This window comes from Aquila chrysaetos, chromosome 1 (genome assembly GCF_900496995.4).
Source record: "Aquila chrysaetos chrysaetos chromosome 1, bAquChr1.4, whole genome shotgun sequence".
Taxonomy (NCBI): domain Eukaryota; kingdom Metazoa; phylum Chordata; class Aves; order Accipitriformes; family Accipitridae; genus Aquila; species Aquila chrysaetos.
The window spans coordinates 50,963,592-50,979,470 of record NC_044004.1 but is presented as its reverse complement, the minus strand read 5'-3'; the positions used below and the strand labels follow the sequence as shown (position 1 = coordinate 50,979,470).

Sequence of the window (15,879 nt, the reverse complement as noted above, 5' to 3'; positions counted from 1 at the left end):
TGCGCACGCTGCGCGCGTCACGCGCCCTCTCCCAGGAGGCAGCGCGGGTGAGGCGGCGGGGGGGGGGTGGCGCGACGCGCATGCGCGGCCGGTAAGCCCCGGCCTTCCTCCCGCCGGCCCCGCCATGCACCGGCTGGCGCCGGCGCTCCTGGCCCGCCTGGGCCGCCGCCGGCCCTGGGCTCCGGTGCCGCGGCGCGGGGCGGCAGCAGCCAGCGGCGAGGAGGAGCTGTTTGTCTTCCCCGAGTACGAGCCGGAGCCGAGCGGGGTGGCGGTGACAGCGGCAGCGGCGCCCCGCCGGGAGCGGGCCCCGGGCAGGGAGCGGCACCTGGTGGCGGCGGCGGCGGGGCGGCCCGACCCCTCGGTGCCGCCGAGCGGCGTGAGCTGCTCGGGCTGTGGGGCCGAGCTGCAGTGCCGCGACGGCGCGGCGCCGGGCTTCGTGCCGGCGGAGAAGTACCGGAGCCTGTCGGAGGGCCCGGCCGGCGCGGCGGGGCTGCGGGGCGCCGTTTGCCAGCGGTGCTGGCTGCTGGCCCACCACGGCCGCGTCCTGGGGCTGCAGCTGCCGCCCGAGCAGCACCGCCGGGTGGTGAGCGCCGCCCTGCGCCGCCCCCCGCGCCACGGCCGCGGCCCGCTCCTCCTCTACCTCCTCGACGTGCTGGAGCTGCCCGACCCGGTGCTGCCCCAGCTGCCGGGGCTGCTGGGCCCCGACGTCCCCGTCGCCGGGCTGCTGGTGGCGGGCAACAAGGTGGACCTGCTGCCCGCCGACTCCCCCGGGCACCTGGGGCGGCTGCGGCGGCGGGTGGCGGAGGCCTGCGCCGGGGCCGGCCTGCGCGGAGCCCCGCTGGTGGACGTCCGCCTGGTGAGCGCCAAGACGGGCTTCGGCCTGGAGGGGCTGGTCAGCCGGCTGCAGCGCTCGTGGAGGTGCACCGGAGACGTCTACCTGCTGGGCGCCACCAACTCCGGCAAGTCGACGCTCTTCAACGCCCTGCTGCGCTCCGACTACTGCAAGTCCCGTGCCCCCGACATCGTCGACAGGGCCACCGTCTCCCACTGGCCAGGTCGGGAGCAACTCTCTTCCCGTCGCGGTGGCGGGCGCCCGGAGGCCGGCTAGCCCCGGGCCTGCCGTGAGGCTACCTTCGGCCACCCGCCGGGGCGGGAGGACCCGTCGCCAAAGGGCTGCCCACCACCCTGAAGCATCGCTGCTGTGGGCAGCACGCTCCGGTGCCGTGCCATGCTTCGAACCATCGCCTTCCTCAGGGCAGTGAGGGTGGGAGGCGTGCGCAGAGGGTGCTGCACGTCTCGTGGCACTAAGGGGGCTGGTAAGCCAGAGCTGGCCTGCGTGCTCCCCCGACAGTGCGGACGGTACCTGATCTGCATGCCTTGCCATCTTCCTATCAATTAGGGTGCCCTCCAATCTAGAGAGACCAGGAGGTGGACTGGGGAGCACCTGTAAAACAATCGTAGGCCGAACCAAGCTGCCTAGAGGTGGGACTTGCCTGGGGTGTATTAAGTCAGTCTTGGCGCCACGTGGCTTTGAGACTTGTTTCATCAAACCGTGGGTGAGAGCGGATCTCGAGCGGATGGGTGCCTCCTTCCCACCGCCCTGGCTGGGGAGGCTAGTACTTTATGGGAGCAGCTGTAGTTCCACCTCCAACTTTGTGTTACTGGGTTTCACCCAAAAGCTGGAGAAGCAGTTCTTTTTTTTTTTTTTTTTTTTTTCGTCTTGTTCCTCAGAGCTTAAATCTGCCAGGTAGTCAGAGGCCCACATATGCCTTCTATTTTTTTCCAGGAACAACACTGAACCTGTTGAAATTTCCGATTATTAATCCTACGTGTGACAGGATATTCCGAAGGCAGGAGAGGCTGAGAGAGGAGGCAACAAAAACAGAAGATCAACTAAGCAGTGAAGAAAAAAAGTACCTTAATCACCTTAAAAAGCAAGGTTACTTTGTGGGTGAGTATTGCCTGAGTAAAGGTATTGCCCCTCTGCCCCGATGAAAATACTGCATTATACAAAGGACTCCTTCATTTGCTGTAGAATCCAGCTGGTTTTGGCAAGTAATTCCTTCCCACTTTGAAAGAACTCATTTCCATTTAATTATGGGAAGAACACGCTATCTGTAGTAGCAATAAAAAATTTCCAAACTTGCATTCAAGTTATTTTGGCCAGTTTTTGTTCCCTGAGTAACGGGTGCAAGACCTCTAGCTCCTGTGTAAGTAGCAGCATTAGTATTTCTTCTGAGTACTTATTTTTCAGCTGCTGTTGTAGCATTGCAGAGGTTTCCTCTGTGCAGTGCATCTCCCATCAGCATTTGCTAACCTAGCTCAGATAGCTTAGTAGTTTACAGTGGTACTCCATTATAGGCTATCTCTCATTCCCAAAGGAAGAAAACAAGTTTCATTTTTAAATAATCACGTTTTGGCTGCAGGCCACAGTGGTTGTACATCATTTTAGTATGTATCCAAAAGAGGGGCTTGCCGGAAGATAGCTCTGATTTTTCAAGTAATTCTGTGTTTGACAGTCTAAGGCACTAAAAAAACCCAAAAAACAAAAAAACCAAAAACCAGCCTGCTTTACTGTAAGATGGAAATCATGGAGTGTCTGTGATCTGGTCCCTGCTAAGGTTTTGGGGCTTGAGGAGTGCAAAGCAAGAATTATAGAAGGGATTTCTTAGCATCTTGACTTTTGAACACACCAATTTCTAGCCACGTAGCATCTTTATCAACTTTATATTACCGACTTGCATCTCTTTTAAGCAAGGAAAGGGACAGATGTCCAATTGAAGGAAAGGCAGGTTAATAAATTAATTACCAGGAAATCTTTCATTTTAATCCAGGAAGAGTTGGAAGAACGTTTCAACAGCAGAAGTCTAGCCCGGTAGTTGACTTTGACCCTGACATGCTCTCCTACAGCATAGACGAAGATCCCAGGCATTCCCCTAAGAAGCATGAGGAAAGGGAGGAGTTCACATACAATGAAGTGAAGGATGCTCGCTGGTGTTTTGACACTCCAGGGATTGTAAAGGAAAACTGTGTAGGTACCCTGGGTGCTATGTTTCGGGATGATAGGGTTTGGGAGGACTGTTCTGCCTTAGCTGTGTATGTGGGAGAGTATTTCTGTTGCAGTCCTGGGGTTAGGATTCTTTTGGGCAATTGTGTTAAAATATGGTTCGTGTTTACTTGGAAAGGATTTGTTGTGTTAACACTGTTGCATTTCTGAATAGTGCATACTGTGATTTTTGCAAAGGAACTGTATGGCTGCATCGTCAAACTTTTTTAACTTCTAGATGAAGGGAAGTAAGCGATAGTGCTGTAAGCAAGCTTTTACCAGCATCACCCAATGAAGTCTGCGCTTTTTTAGCTCTACCAGCCTACTGAAAAAGGTGGAGCTTAAGAGGATAACCAGTGTTGTGTGACTGAACCAAATCTTTGAGAAAGCATTCTCCTGAAGCTAACGGGATCTGCAGTGTTCCTGTTAATAGCCCCAATACGTCAGGCCTACCTCAATGTTTCAGTAGAGCAATGGCTCTGAAGCCAGTGCTGATGTAGTGCACACGTCCAAAAAAGTCGTGTTTTGATTTTTGATCACTTCGATATCTTTGCAGAGCTGCAGGTCATCTTCTGGGGAAGATTAAAAAGTACAAGGAGATAGGAAAGTTCTGAAGAGAATGAAGTGCAAGAACTGTACTGAGGCTGCACAGTTCAAGTGCAGATGCTGCTTTCATGAGCACTAGAAAACTGCTGGTTTTCTAGTAGATGTGTTTGCCAGATCGTACGTAACCCACTTTACCGTGGCACTTGGCTCTCTAGCCAGTGTAAAGACAGTCATCAGCATAGAGACCTGGCTTGGTAACTAGAGATTGGATATGTTCTTCCCCTCTTCTGGTGTTGAATAAGTGTGAAAAACAAGTGGGCTTTCCTGCATCCAGAAATACTTGCTGCCATTTCTGATTTTGATTATCCTCACTGCGTCTTTGGAGAGCTACATGCCAAGTTTCAGATCAAATTTTGTTCCTGCAGTCAGTGTTCGATCTGACTGGAGGACAAGCAGATTGTTTATGTGGCAGATTTTGGCAGGGGAGATTTCTAGTTATGAGCAGGTTTGGGGGGAAGTTTTTTGTTGGGGGGGGGTGGTTTGTTTTTTTTTTTTTTGGAAGAAGAGGGAAGGAAAGTGGCTGTTAGCATATAATGGAATTACATTTTTGTCCTTATTCCTTGGAGGTATGTTATATCTGCTTCTTCATGACTCCCTCCAAAGCCAAACTTCTGGAAGGCCTAGAAAAGGATTACTGATAACTCAAATTTTGGATTAAGCATTGCCAAACACATGAGAGAACCTGCAGCTAGCAGGGCAAAGCCTCCTCATCTTTTAGAATCGGTATTGAAGGCTGCCCTGACTTTCAAGCTAGAGATTGTCTGCTTGTGAACATAGGAAGAACATTAGGGGTTCTGGCTGCACCACAACCCTTGTTAGTTCGGTCTTTTAATGCTGAACTGAAGTTAATCCTCATGGCCAGACTGCTACAAACTTGGATTTGCATGACTGTGGCGGCATGCCTGGGGGGCACAGTGGGAAGCATTTGTGCTGTCACTTCCCTGTGTTTAAGAAAGAGACACTGTCAACCCGGAGACTAGTTGTTTCTTTCCTTCAAGGCACTGCTTCCTGAAATGTTGTTTCATACATTGTTTCATAGCTGGGTTTGAACAGTGCTTCTGTAAAAAGTGATCAGACCGCTGTGGCTGCAGCACTGCTAGTTAAGTCTCTGGCTTTTAAGTAGACTTTGGGATGGATCATTTCACTGAAACAAGTTGGCACCTAAAGAGATGAGCCAGTTAAGCCAGGAGATGGAAAGGAAGAGGGAGGAGAGGAAGACAGGCAGCGGGAGCATTTGGGAGCCCTCACAGAGGGGAGAGCTTGTTTCACGGTGCCCAGGGTAGGGATCCGTGCTGTCATCCTGCAGTTTGAGTTGTTTCACAGTGTCATCCAGCACTTGTCTCACAGTGAGATATTTGAGACTAGTTTTGCTGCTGGTATTGATTCAGAGCTTTGCATCACTACCTAAGTGGAGTAACTCAAATGTCATAGCGGAAGGTGGTTTCCAGTTCTGTACATGGCTGCACTCATGCTAAAGCACAGTAATCTTGGGTGAGCTTGTTCCGGCCAGGCCCAGGATTCCCAAATCTGTGGTCCAACAGGCTGCTGACAGCTGTTCTGCTTTGTTACGGACCTTCATTGCCATGAAGATTGTTGACCTCCCTACCTCCTCCTGTTTCTCACTTACTGTGTGGACCAGAATTTAACTGTTCTGTTAGATGTTCTTCACGCTGTTCTACTTGATCTTTTTCTTCTGTCAGTATAATGCCAGTATTAATTTCATTGTCCCCATTGAAAAATCTGGAATGAGTTAGAGCAGTATAATTTATTTTGCAGGTTTTAAATCTCCTGACAGAGAAAGAAGTAAAGCTGGTTTTGCCAACACAGGCCATCGTTCCACGGACCTTCATTCTCAAGCCGGGAATGGTCTTGTTTTTAGCAGCCTTGGGACGTGTAGACTACTTAGAGGTAAGGGAAGAAAGGATTTTGTGAGCAGCTGCTTCATTTCTTCTTATAGTACCAGATGATAAAAGGCTTTCTGGGTACCTTTCCCAGACCCTCTCTCTGCTGCTTTTGAGACGATGATTCTGTTAATAAAGCACCGCATAAAGTCAAAATGCCTTGGGGTGGGGAGTTGCAGTTAATAGGTTTGATACTTGTTACCAGCCTGCTGTATTTTATATCATATAACAGTAACTGCTTTTGAATGCTTAATGTGCTTCCCATAACATACAAAGGCACAAGGCAGGGAGAGAGGGAGGGAAGGAAGAGAGTGTGAGAATTAGCTGGGAAAATAGCTGGGTTTCCTCATTTCTGTGTTTTGTGAGAGCTGCCAAGAGAGAAAAGCGTGGGCATTTTTCTTTCTGACACAGACCTTTCTGAAGAGTTTGCCCAAGGAAGCAATTAAATGTACGTGTATTTTAGTTTCTGTAAAAATATTTTTTAAAGGCACTCTGTGTGTATGTGTGTGTGTGTGTGTCCCCACCAATTTCTTCCATTTATTAGAAATGCCATGTCACACACCTTTATTGAACTGTGTGGAGCTGACCTCCCATGATGTTTCCTCTGGAAGTGGTGGTTTCTTCCAGATACGGAAGATGTATCTAGCACTTATGATAATGCCTTTCTCAGTAGTTTGTCCCATTTTGGGAAGGATGTCTGTGTATGGCTGTTCCTTTGTTTCAGTCAGCTTTCCAGTATCACCATAGAAATGTTGAATTGGTACTTTGCTGAGGACAGTCCTGACCTGCTGGGAGAAAACCAGTAAGGTGGAGGGGACAGGATTCTGTAAGTAATAATGTACCAGTATGGCAGGAGAGCTCCATTGTAGTTAAGGTGAGAATCCAGAGCTCTGTCCTGAAAAACGATACAGAGGAGTAATGCCTCACTCAGAAAAAATGCTGTTTGTGAGGAGAGCAACCCAGCAGAAGAAAACCTGTCTTTGTCCATACTGTCTTGGGCAAAGCTCTCAGAAAAGAACTTCCTAGGCATGTTGGTTGGGCGCTATCAGGGACTTAAAGCACCTGGATTTGCATCCCTGACAAAGTAGGACAGTGATACAGGTGACATCTTGCTGGCAGTAAACACCCTCTGCAAATACACTGCAAGATCAGGCAGCCACAGGGCTGCCCAAGGGGTTGTTTTGTCATGAGGGATGACTTCTGTTCTTAGAAGTTGTGGAGAACGCACCTGGTGTTGGCAGCCTGGGGAACCTGAGGTCAGGGTGAAGGAGTGTCACACCATCTCCTGATGAGAGGATCAGGCTCAGAGACATGTCCAGTGCAGCAGGGCTGGCAGTCAGGCTTCGTGCTATAAGCCTGTTCTCCACGTAATGGTGCTCCTAGCAAGCTGAGCTGTGCATGTTTAGGGCCCCGCAGGTCCTCGGTATCTGTCTCAGCCCATTGCTGTATCAGTCTTGTGTATCTACATCTTCCAGAGGCCTTGAAGGAGGACTCAGATCATCACAGGAGTCCCTGCATCAGATTAGATCTGTGAGGAACTTGAAGGAATTGCTGCACTTGGGTTTCCTTATTTCAGACTGCTAGCAGCATTTATAGAGGTTTCTCCTCTCTCTGACCTTGTTTGCTTTGCATGCAAAAGCTAAGAGAGTGCCTGCTGAAACTGCTCCACATTCAATCTTTGCATAGCTTGAGAGCAGCTTGGAATGAAGTATGGTTTAATGAGAGGTGTGTGTTAGACATGTAAAGTGATAGGAGAAGAAGCACCAGACAGGAGATGGCCATCAACTCTCATGCTAAATAACCACACTGAGTTTGTTCTTGGGAATTAAACTTGAGCAAAGATATCTCTTGGATGATTTGCCTGAGCTGAGCAAATGAAATGGCAGGGGATACGGTATTGGGGGTGCTTTGAGGCAGGATGGTGAAGCTGTGGGTGCTTCTCTCCTGGAAGCTCAGCTCCCCTGTTTATGTAAACCCTGGCTGTTCTGCAGTGACAGGGGCAAGGACCCCTAGGGCAAGGAGGGGACATCAAACAGGTTTTCAACATGCAGGAAAGAAACAGAGCAAGAGAAAGCAATTCAGGGCTGCTTTTCTGTTATCATAAGTAACATCCTCTTCTTGCTACTTATTTCAGGGAGAAAAGCCTGCCTGGTTTTCTGTCGTGGCTTCTAACCTGTTGCCAGTCCACATTTCTATCCTGAGTAAAGCAGATGCCATCTATGAGAAACATGCTGGCCAAGAGTTACTAAAGGTAAGAGGAGGTGCTGTCCTGGGCTTATGGTTGCAGATAGGCAGGCCATCCCACCTGGTGAAGCGCCCTGGCTGGGGCACAATTGATGGAGAAAACCAGGATGTGTTAGGAGTTTGAGACTTCTGCATTGGGAGAGTGGAGATCTGCAGTGTGGAGTGGTCTTGCACAGTCTGCATGGCTGCAGCTGTGTTAGGAGAGAGCACCTGAGATGGTGCGTTTTCAGCAGAGCTTTTGTTTCTAGCATTCAGGCTGATTAAGATTTACAGTGCTCTGCTCTCTAATGCTCAGCTTTTCTTGAACAGCCTTAAAGTGCAGGCAGCAACGGGGATATTTTCCATGGCAGACTTCAGACTGGGGTTTCAGAACAGATTGCAGTTGAAAAATGTACCTTTCTTATTCTTTGGCTGTGCCGCACATCCCTTCACCTTTTGGTGGTCTGACTTTTTCCTTGGTATTGCCACATACTGTGTAGCACTTGCAGATTGATGGCAGATGGGGTGAGCTGTCCTTGTCCTGGCAGCTCCATTCCTGTGCACATGGAGAACAAGTGCTGTCACTCACATCAAGGCAGCTGGCTTGAGCCACCAGCTGGGTTGTGCAGTGGGCATCTTTGCTCACCTCTGAGCTCCCACTGGGTTGCTCTGGATGTGATCCTGATTCTGTTCTTGGCAAACCTGAAATAGCTCCTGTAGGGTACTCAAGCCAGCTCTTACTTGACTAACAACAGTCTAATATCTTTATTCCCACTTGTGCCTTGCTCGCCAGCTTAAGGTAGGAGTGCTGAAGCATCTCTTGACTGTTAAATCTTTTCTCCATGTTTTGATCTTAGGTTCCTATGGGTGGGGAAGAGCGAATGAAAGAGTTCCCCCCGCTTGTCCCTCAGGACATCACACTGAAAGGAATTGGTACCACTGAGGCAGTCGCAGATATCAAGCTTTCCTCTGCAGGTAATTTAATATTGCTTCATTAGTTTGCTTTGCAGGATCTGCGTCCTAGAAACATTGATGGGAAGAGGCCTCTGAAGGGTTGAAGTCATATTTCCTGCTCAGAGCAGGACTGTCACCAACACAAAATCAGGGCAGCCGTGACTTTGTCCAGCTGAGGCTTGGCAACCTCCAAAAATGGAGATTGACAACCATGTTTGTACAGGATAACCACATTGGAATACTTTATGCTCTGGCTGCCATACAAGTTCCACAGTGTCAGGAATGGCTGTGACACTGTCGGCCGTCCAGGTGAGACAGAAAGGGCCATGGATTGGAAAGCTTTATTATTGTATTTTTTGGTAGTTCCCACCATCCCTCTTAAGTTCACTGGGAAGGAGCTGTATCTGGTGTGGCTGAGTAAGGTGTGGCTTTACGTGCTGGGAAAGGGCTGGATATTACCTTTGAGATTGGTTTCTGAAAGAAGTCACACCTGGATACTTCATGTTCTTAGCCAACATGGAAGGCACTGAGTTTGTGCCAGAATCCTCGTTCTGATCCTAGTGACTCATCTTGCTGACTGTTGTTTTTTTTTTTTTTTGGCTGTGCAGGCTGGGTGGCAGTGACGGCTCACGCGGAAGAGAAATTGCTACTCCGAGCCTATACTCCCAAGGGCACCACGTTGGTGGTGCGGGAGCCTCCCCTTTTGCCATACATCAGTACCATCAGAGGGGCCCGGATTGCAGGCACTGCTGCCTATAGGATGAAAAAGCCTCCCTCTCTGGTGGAAAACCTGAAAACCACAGAAAGGAGATAGCACTTAACATCATCTGAGCAAGGTAGAAGACAGAACAGCCTCTGGAGAACCTTGTTGCTTATTGATATTCAGGAGAGCTTGGAGTCCTTTTTAAAGGCAGACAGGCACATTTTTGAAAGCAGGCCTGGGGGGAGCTCCACAAGTCCACATCTGATCCAGCTGCTGAACTGCAGCCATTTTGAATGAGCTGAGCGGCTGGTACCTTGCTGTAAGAGGTGAAACTGCTTCTCCCTGGGACCTGCCAGTATATATGAGCAAATACCTTTACCTGTTCCCTCTTGAAATACAGGGTGGAAGCTCACCTGCCTGCCCTGGGCTGGCTTTGCTCTTCACAGAGTAGGTGTTCTCTTGCAGACATGCTCCCGCAGGTCAGAAATCATCACCTTGTTCTTGGAGGCTTTACAGTGTTTCCAAAGTTGAAGGAGGTGGAGGGAGTGGGGAGGAGCAGGGAATGCTCCAGTGTGGGTATGACCCTCCTAGTGGCTCGCAGTAATTCAACAACATCAACCAAAAATCAGGTCCTTTCCGCCCTTCAACATCTGGGGCAGACGAGGGAGTGCAATGCCCTGCTTTTGGACACAGGAAAGGTGGATTAACAAAAAGCAGGTCTGCTCACGTGCCTGAAGAGGAAACCTTTGCAACTCACTGCTTTGGTTTCTTGTCCTGCTGCAACCAGGACAAACTTGTGTAAAGGTTTCTGAAACTGAGGGTGTAGAATAAAACTTTGCAAAGACGCTTACTCCTTTGTATCCTTTTCAAATCACTGACAAAGCGCTCTTGTGTGGGCATAAGCATCCTGTTAACTACACAAAAGCTCCAGTAGGAAGGCCAGTGTTGGAGGAAAGTGTATCATGCCAGGTCTGACAGCTGAAGAGAGGTGAGGCTGCTGCAGCTCCATCCTGCCAAGCACAGAGTGCACACACGCACTGCATATGTACACCTCTGGCCACACAGATCACAGACAGACACACAGCACTTAATGCAAACATAGACAGTGCCAACAGCCTGTATCCACACGTGTGCGCACACAGACACACACACACAGGGTGGATCTCTCCAGCTGCTGGGGTGGATGCTTGGTGATGCCACTTTCCCTGTTGCTGGCACCTGGAGATGTGAGCCCCTGAGGCTGCAGCACTACTACAGTTACTGGTACAGACAGTCTCCGTCACAGACACACAACTGGCCAGGACTCTCCTGGTCCCCTAGCCTCATGCTCTCCTAGAGCCATCCGGGTGCTCTGACACCCTGACCTGGCCCTTAGAGGCCCCCCCACTTCTCCCAGGCCATTCTCCAGCTAGTCCAGCTTGATCTTCACAAGCAATAGCACACTTGTCCTCACTTCAGTTGCTGCACCATTGGGACACAGCTCCTCCAACCCATGGTCTGGCTCCAGTTGCTGCCTTCACATCCCCATGTGCACACACAGACGCAGAATACAGAGCACTCACCCAAGAAAGTTAGAAAGGAATTTAATAAGGACACAGGTTAGATTGTGCTAGTGAGGTGCAGGGCATGGCCAGACAAGTGTACTGACTAGCCAACTGTTTACACATAACTAGCCCTCTTTATCCCCTTACCCGTCTAGTATTTCCCACACTTGTTCCCCAAATCACCTAAATCCCTCTGTTTTCCCACCTTTGGTTCTTGCCCTGAATAAGTCCTGTGCAAAATGTTCCCCTGCATCCTCTGCTGTGTCCCACACCCCTAGACAGTGATCCTCCTTAGCCCAAAAGGTGACCTGGAGAGCTCCCATGACGTATAGACTCATGGCATGGCTGAGCTTGAAGGGGCTTCTGGAGGTCCTCTGGGCCAAACCCCTGCTCGAGCAAGGGCACTTGGATCAGGCTGCCCAGTACTGTATCTAGATGGGCTTTACTATCTCCACAGATGGAGACTCCATGACCTCCCTGGGCAACCTGTGCCAGTGTTCGGTCACCCTCACAGTAAAAAAGTGTTTCCTGATGTTCATAAGGATCCTCCTGTGTTTCAGGTTGTGCCCATTGCCTCTGGTCCTGTCACTGGGCATCACTGAGAAGAGCCTGGCTCTGTCCTCTTTGCACCCTCCCTTCAGGTGTTTATAAACATTGATGAGATCCCCCCAAGACAAAGACTGACTGTGATGGGTGTCAGTCCTGGACAGAGGGGCTGATGGCTCTGCAAACACAGCCCTGAAAGGGTGTTCATCCCTCAGGAGTCCTTCAGCTGGGTTTCTGTCCTGCTGTGCCCCTGGGCAGCTCTAGGCTTGTGCAGATGGGCCTTTGATGGTCCCGATGATGGAGTAGCCCAGCAGGGCATTATTTGGGCTCCCACTCCCACCACTGTGTGTGTGTGTGTGTGTGTGCTCCTTTGTGGGTGTGCAGCCTGGGCTGGAGAAGTTGCTTTAGTTTGGATGATGCTTAAACCAGCCTGCACTGTAGCTACGTTAGACAGCTCAACAGGGCCAGCCCGCAGAAACCCGGCACTAGCCCCATCTTGCTGCCTAAAATGACATCAGCAACCAGAGCTAACCACAGGCATCGGTTTTTACTTACTTACACTGTTGCACAGATACACAATGTTTTGTGCCTTGAGGAGAACCTGTCTCCTGTCTCGTGCGGGTAACACACTTGATTTAACGGCGGGGGAGAAAACAGTGGAAAACAGAAGGTTGCACCTCCTCATTTGTCAGGGTTATGCGGAGCAGTCCTGGGAAAGCAGGCATGGAAAAAGGCACGGCGTGCTCAGCTAAACTGGGAGGCAGGAAAGGGGTCTGGCTGCGGTCTGTTCAAACTAGCTTGACAAATCCAAACCAGGCATCTCCCGTAACATTCCTCTGCTGCTGTATGTCTGGGAAAGACACAACATGAAAGGCGAACAGCTCCGCATGCGGGAAGAGTAACTGGAAGACCTGCCTCTCCTTACAGCGGTGGTCCTCAGCCCAGGGGCTGGATGTGAAAAATTGCAGCCAAGGTGAATGTCTGGTGTAGCAGGTCCCCTGGCTTCGCAAAAAAACCCAAAAAGCCTTTCTACAAGGACAGGTGAGCTGCACTGGGCTCAGGGGGTGCCAGAGGCATACCCAGGAGAAAAGGCTTGCTGCCGACATGGGGATGTGCAGGAAGGGGGCATGCACCCTCGCCTGCCCAGCACCCTTTTGTGTCCAACCCCGACGTGCAAGCAGCGAGCTGGGGCAGCGCAGGGGCCTGGCGTTGGGCAGGTGTTGAAGGGCTTTTGCGAAAGCCGCGTTGTGCCGTGAGAGCAGCAGCCGGCTAGCAACAGCCCCAGCTGGGAACAAAAATGGGTGCTCCTGACAGATGATAAAGCTCGGCATGCAGGGGGTTGTAATGTGGAAGCAATTAGTGCCTCAATGAAAGCATAGACATGGCTTTTATGAGCTCCCAGGGCTGAATTACACTGGAGCTGAAGACTGCTTGGAAACTTTTCTCAAAGGGAGGGTTTGTGTCTGGTTTATGCCAGACAGCCTGAAAGGTAAGACAATTTTTACCATGCCTGTGGACAACGGCCAATTTAATCTTAGCACAGGAGCCAAAAGCAAAGGTGGTTTGAGTCTGTGCAAAACTGAGGCATAAGGAGACGGCTGGGAAGGTCCAACCCCCTGGGAAGGTCTGCTCTTCATGGGTGTCCCAGTGTGCACTAGCAGCGTGCAATCATTTCTAGCCGCTCCAAAAGAGTGTATTCAGCAGAACCGCTCAGTTTGCTGGAGAACTGCACAAAAAAACCAGCTCGTGGCTTCGGATGGGGCCGTTAAAATACAGGTAAAATCCTACAGAAGGACCGATTGGAACGTGTAACAGCTAAAGCTGGCTGGCAGTGCCCTTGAGCCGGCGGGGGGTTGCAGCACCCGGGGGTGTTTGTGTACCTGGACGGGGGTGCTCCTCAGCTTCCCGGCACAGCGCAGAGCTGGGTCGGAGCTGGGCAGCGTGGCGTGCAGAACTGCGCCAGGCAAGGGAGGGCTGCACCTCCCCGCCGCCCCGCAAGCAGCGATGTGCCGCCGCGGCTGGGAGCCCGTGGGTTGGTTTGCTTTGGCACGCATCCGATGTGGCGCCAGCTCACCCAAAAGAAAAAAAAAAAAAGCGGCTTCCTTTCCCTGCCCAGTGGCTATTCCCTTTCAGAGCTGCTCATGGCAGGGGACTCCCAGCCCAGGAAAATGGCCACTGCTTTTCATGGCAAGAGCAGAACCAGTCCCATGTAAAGTTTGAAATTTTGCCCACTGTTAACACTCCCAAAATAGCCTGTAATGTGGGGAGAGGTGCATTGGGCTGGGAGCCTAATGGACCAGAAGTTTCGAGCATCTGCTTCCTGCTGATTTTCCTGTGATTCACAGATTGCAATTACCCATAAACTTCCCTCACCAGCAACTGTCTTCACTGATCTTGTAGCTAAACTGCTGGGAGTTGCCCAACATGGCTGGTGCTGGAGCAGAAACCTTATGGTGGGTCCATGCCCTGGCGGTGCATTGACCCGTCCCGGTGGTTCCTCTGGTGGCGCAGGAGAGCTGTGTCCGTGCAGGTCAGCTAGCAGCGTCCTGAAATACCAGGGGGAATTCATGACTGGCTGCTGTTGAGGATAAGTTGGTGGTAATGTTCCATGCCACATACTGGGTGCCACGGTGTGGCTGTGGCCACGTCTTTGAATTATTCTGTGCCTCAGGTCCCCACTCCAGCCTCACCAGGCAGCACCGAATCAAGAAAGAGGAGAAAAAGAAAAAAAAAAGCCCTCAAACCATCAGGGTTATTCTGGCCTGTTCTGAGCAGGCCGAGGGCTTAGTGCCTTTTGGAAGGACTAGAGCAACACGTGAGCCTGTTATTAAAACCAAGATCCCCAGCACAGCGACAGGAAAGGGGTTCAGCCTTCTTTTTGGTTTTCCTCCATGACTGCAGGGCTCAGGGATGCTGAACAGAGTGCAAACAGCCAGGCCAGGTCAGAGGGCAGGCGAACACGCGCTGTGCTGCCCATGTGTTAGCTGGGGAGCGTGTGCTGTGCTGCGAGCGCGGGGTGCATGCCTGCAATGCCGCAGCTGCGTGTTAGGTGCGCGGTACAAGCGCGTGCTATGCTGCAAGCGTGTGCTCCTGAAATCTCCACTTAAAAATTACTGCCCCTTGGCATCCGGAGTCCCTGCGTAAGGCAGCATGACCTGCACCAGCACTCAGGAGGTCGTTCTGCTGCTTTCTAACCACCCAAGGCACTGCCAATGTCCCTGGTATCCCCACCAAGGGACCAGTCACCGTCTTCCCAGTCAACTTTTTGCCGCAATCCTCCTTTGCCCGTTTGTGATGGAAACAACAAACCCAGCCACAAACCTCATCTCTCCCTCACCTCCAGCATAGCCTTCGCTGCAGACGACAGCAGTTTGAGTGCTCTGACCAATACAGGGCTAAAGGAAGCCAAGAATGGCTCCTTCGACCAGCCCGTGGGCAAGGGACAGGTTCAGCCGCCTGGCTTGAGCCCGAGGCTGTCAGAGCACTGCCACGACATTGCCTTGCTGCAGGTCTGGGGTGTCCAGCAAAGGAGGGAGATGCAGGGAACTCAATTTACCAAGCTTAAAAATACAGCCTAGCCAAGGGAAGGGTTTTGCCCTTCTAGAATTGCCTTTTCCGATGTATAGGTTATACTGTACATGAACAAGGTAAAGCCACTTGCATCAGCGTGGCTAAGCTTTAAAAACCAAAAACCAACCACCAAACCAAAGTCAGGAACCTAGCATTTTGGCTCCTGCACAGCATCAGCAAAGCCTGAATAAGGCAGCTGAGTTAAGACATGAGCTTGTTCTGTCCCCATAGAAGCCAGCAGGAAGCTAAGCCATCCCCCACTTGAGCTAACTCACCTTCTGGGCAGCTCAGTGTGTGGGCAGGAGCTCACGCTGGCCTGCAAGGTACCACAGAGCCATGCACTTGTGCTCAGCTAGCCAGTTCTGCAGCATAAAGCAGCATCTAAGCATGCTTTCAGCTTAGCAGGTTTTATTCTGGTTTTCTATCAGGAAAAAACTAGCAGGTTTTCTACCACGGTGCAAGGAGCTAGTCAAAGATAAGGATGACCTGACTGCAGGTTTAAGGGAAAATGGTTTCTCAGGTTGCCAACCTGCTTGTGGTCTCTCATTTCAGCTAGCTTGTTCCCAGAACACCTTCCTGGGGGTGGGGGGCAGCACCAGCTGGTGGTACAAAGGGCAGGGCCTCCTCTATCGATCCAGTTTGAAATCATTAACTCACACAGCACAAGCAGAGGCGCAGAAGTACCCAGACCCTGCCTGTGTCTCTTTGCCACGCTCTCAGAGCATCTCCCTTGCAGTCCGTGGGCAGCCTCGGGTTCCCTGTCCTTACACCGGCTTTACCATAAAC

The 15,879-nt window shown here is 51.1% G+C and overlaps 1 protein-coding gene across 1 annotated transcript; it reads left to right on the top strand.

Moving 5' to 3' along the window:
• Positions 1-90: 90 nt before the first annotated feature.
• NOA1 (nitric oxide associated 1) lies at positions 91-10,283 on the top strand. The gene is made up of 7 exons (XM_029997138.2): positions 91-1,055; positions 1,787-1,951; positions 2,835-3,031; positions 5,429-5,560; positions 7,688-7,804; positions 8,634-8,751; positions 9,339-10,283. Exons 1-7 carry the CDS (start codon positions 125-127, stop codon positions 9,542-9,544), a joined length of 1,866 nt encoding a protein of 621 aa, XP_029852998.1. The 5' UTR covers positions 91-124; the 3' UTR covers positions 9,545-10,283.
• Positions 10,284-15,879: the final 5,596 nt, after the last annotated feature.

Coding starts and splice junctions, on each gene's coding strand:
- NOA1 (XM_029997138.2), top strand. CDS start 125: ATGCACCGGCTGGCGCCGGCGCTCCTGGCCCGCCTGGGCCGCCGCCGG. Junction 1,952..2,834: donor AAAGCAAGGTTACTTTGTGG/GTGAGTATTGCC, acceptor ATTTTAATCCAG/GAAGAGTTGGAAGAACGTTT. Junction 8,752..9,338: donor TATCAAGCTTTCCTCTGCAG/GTAATTTAATAT, acceptor TTGGCTGTGCAG/GCTGGGTGGCAGTGACGGCT.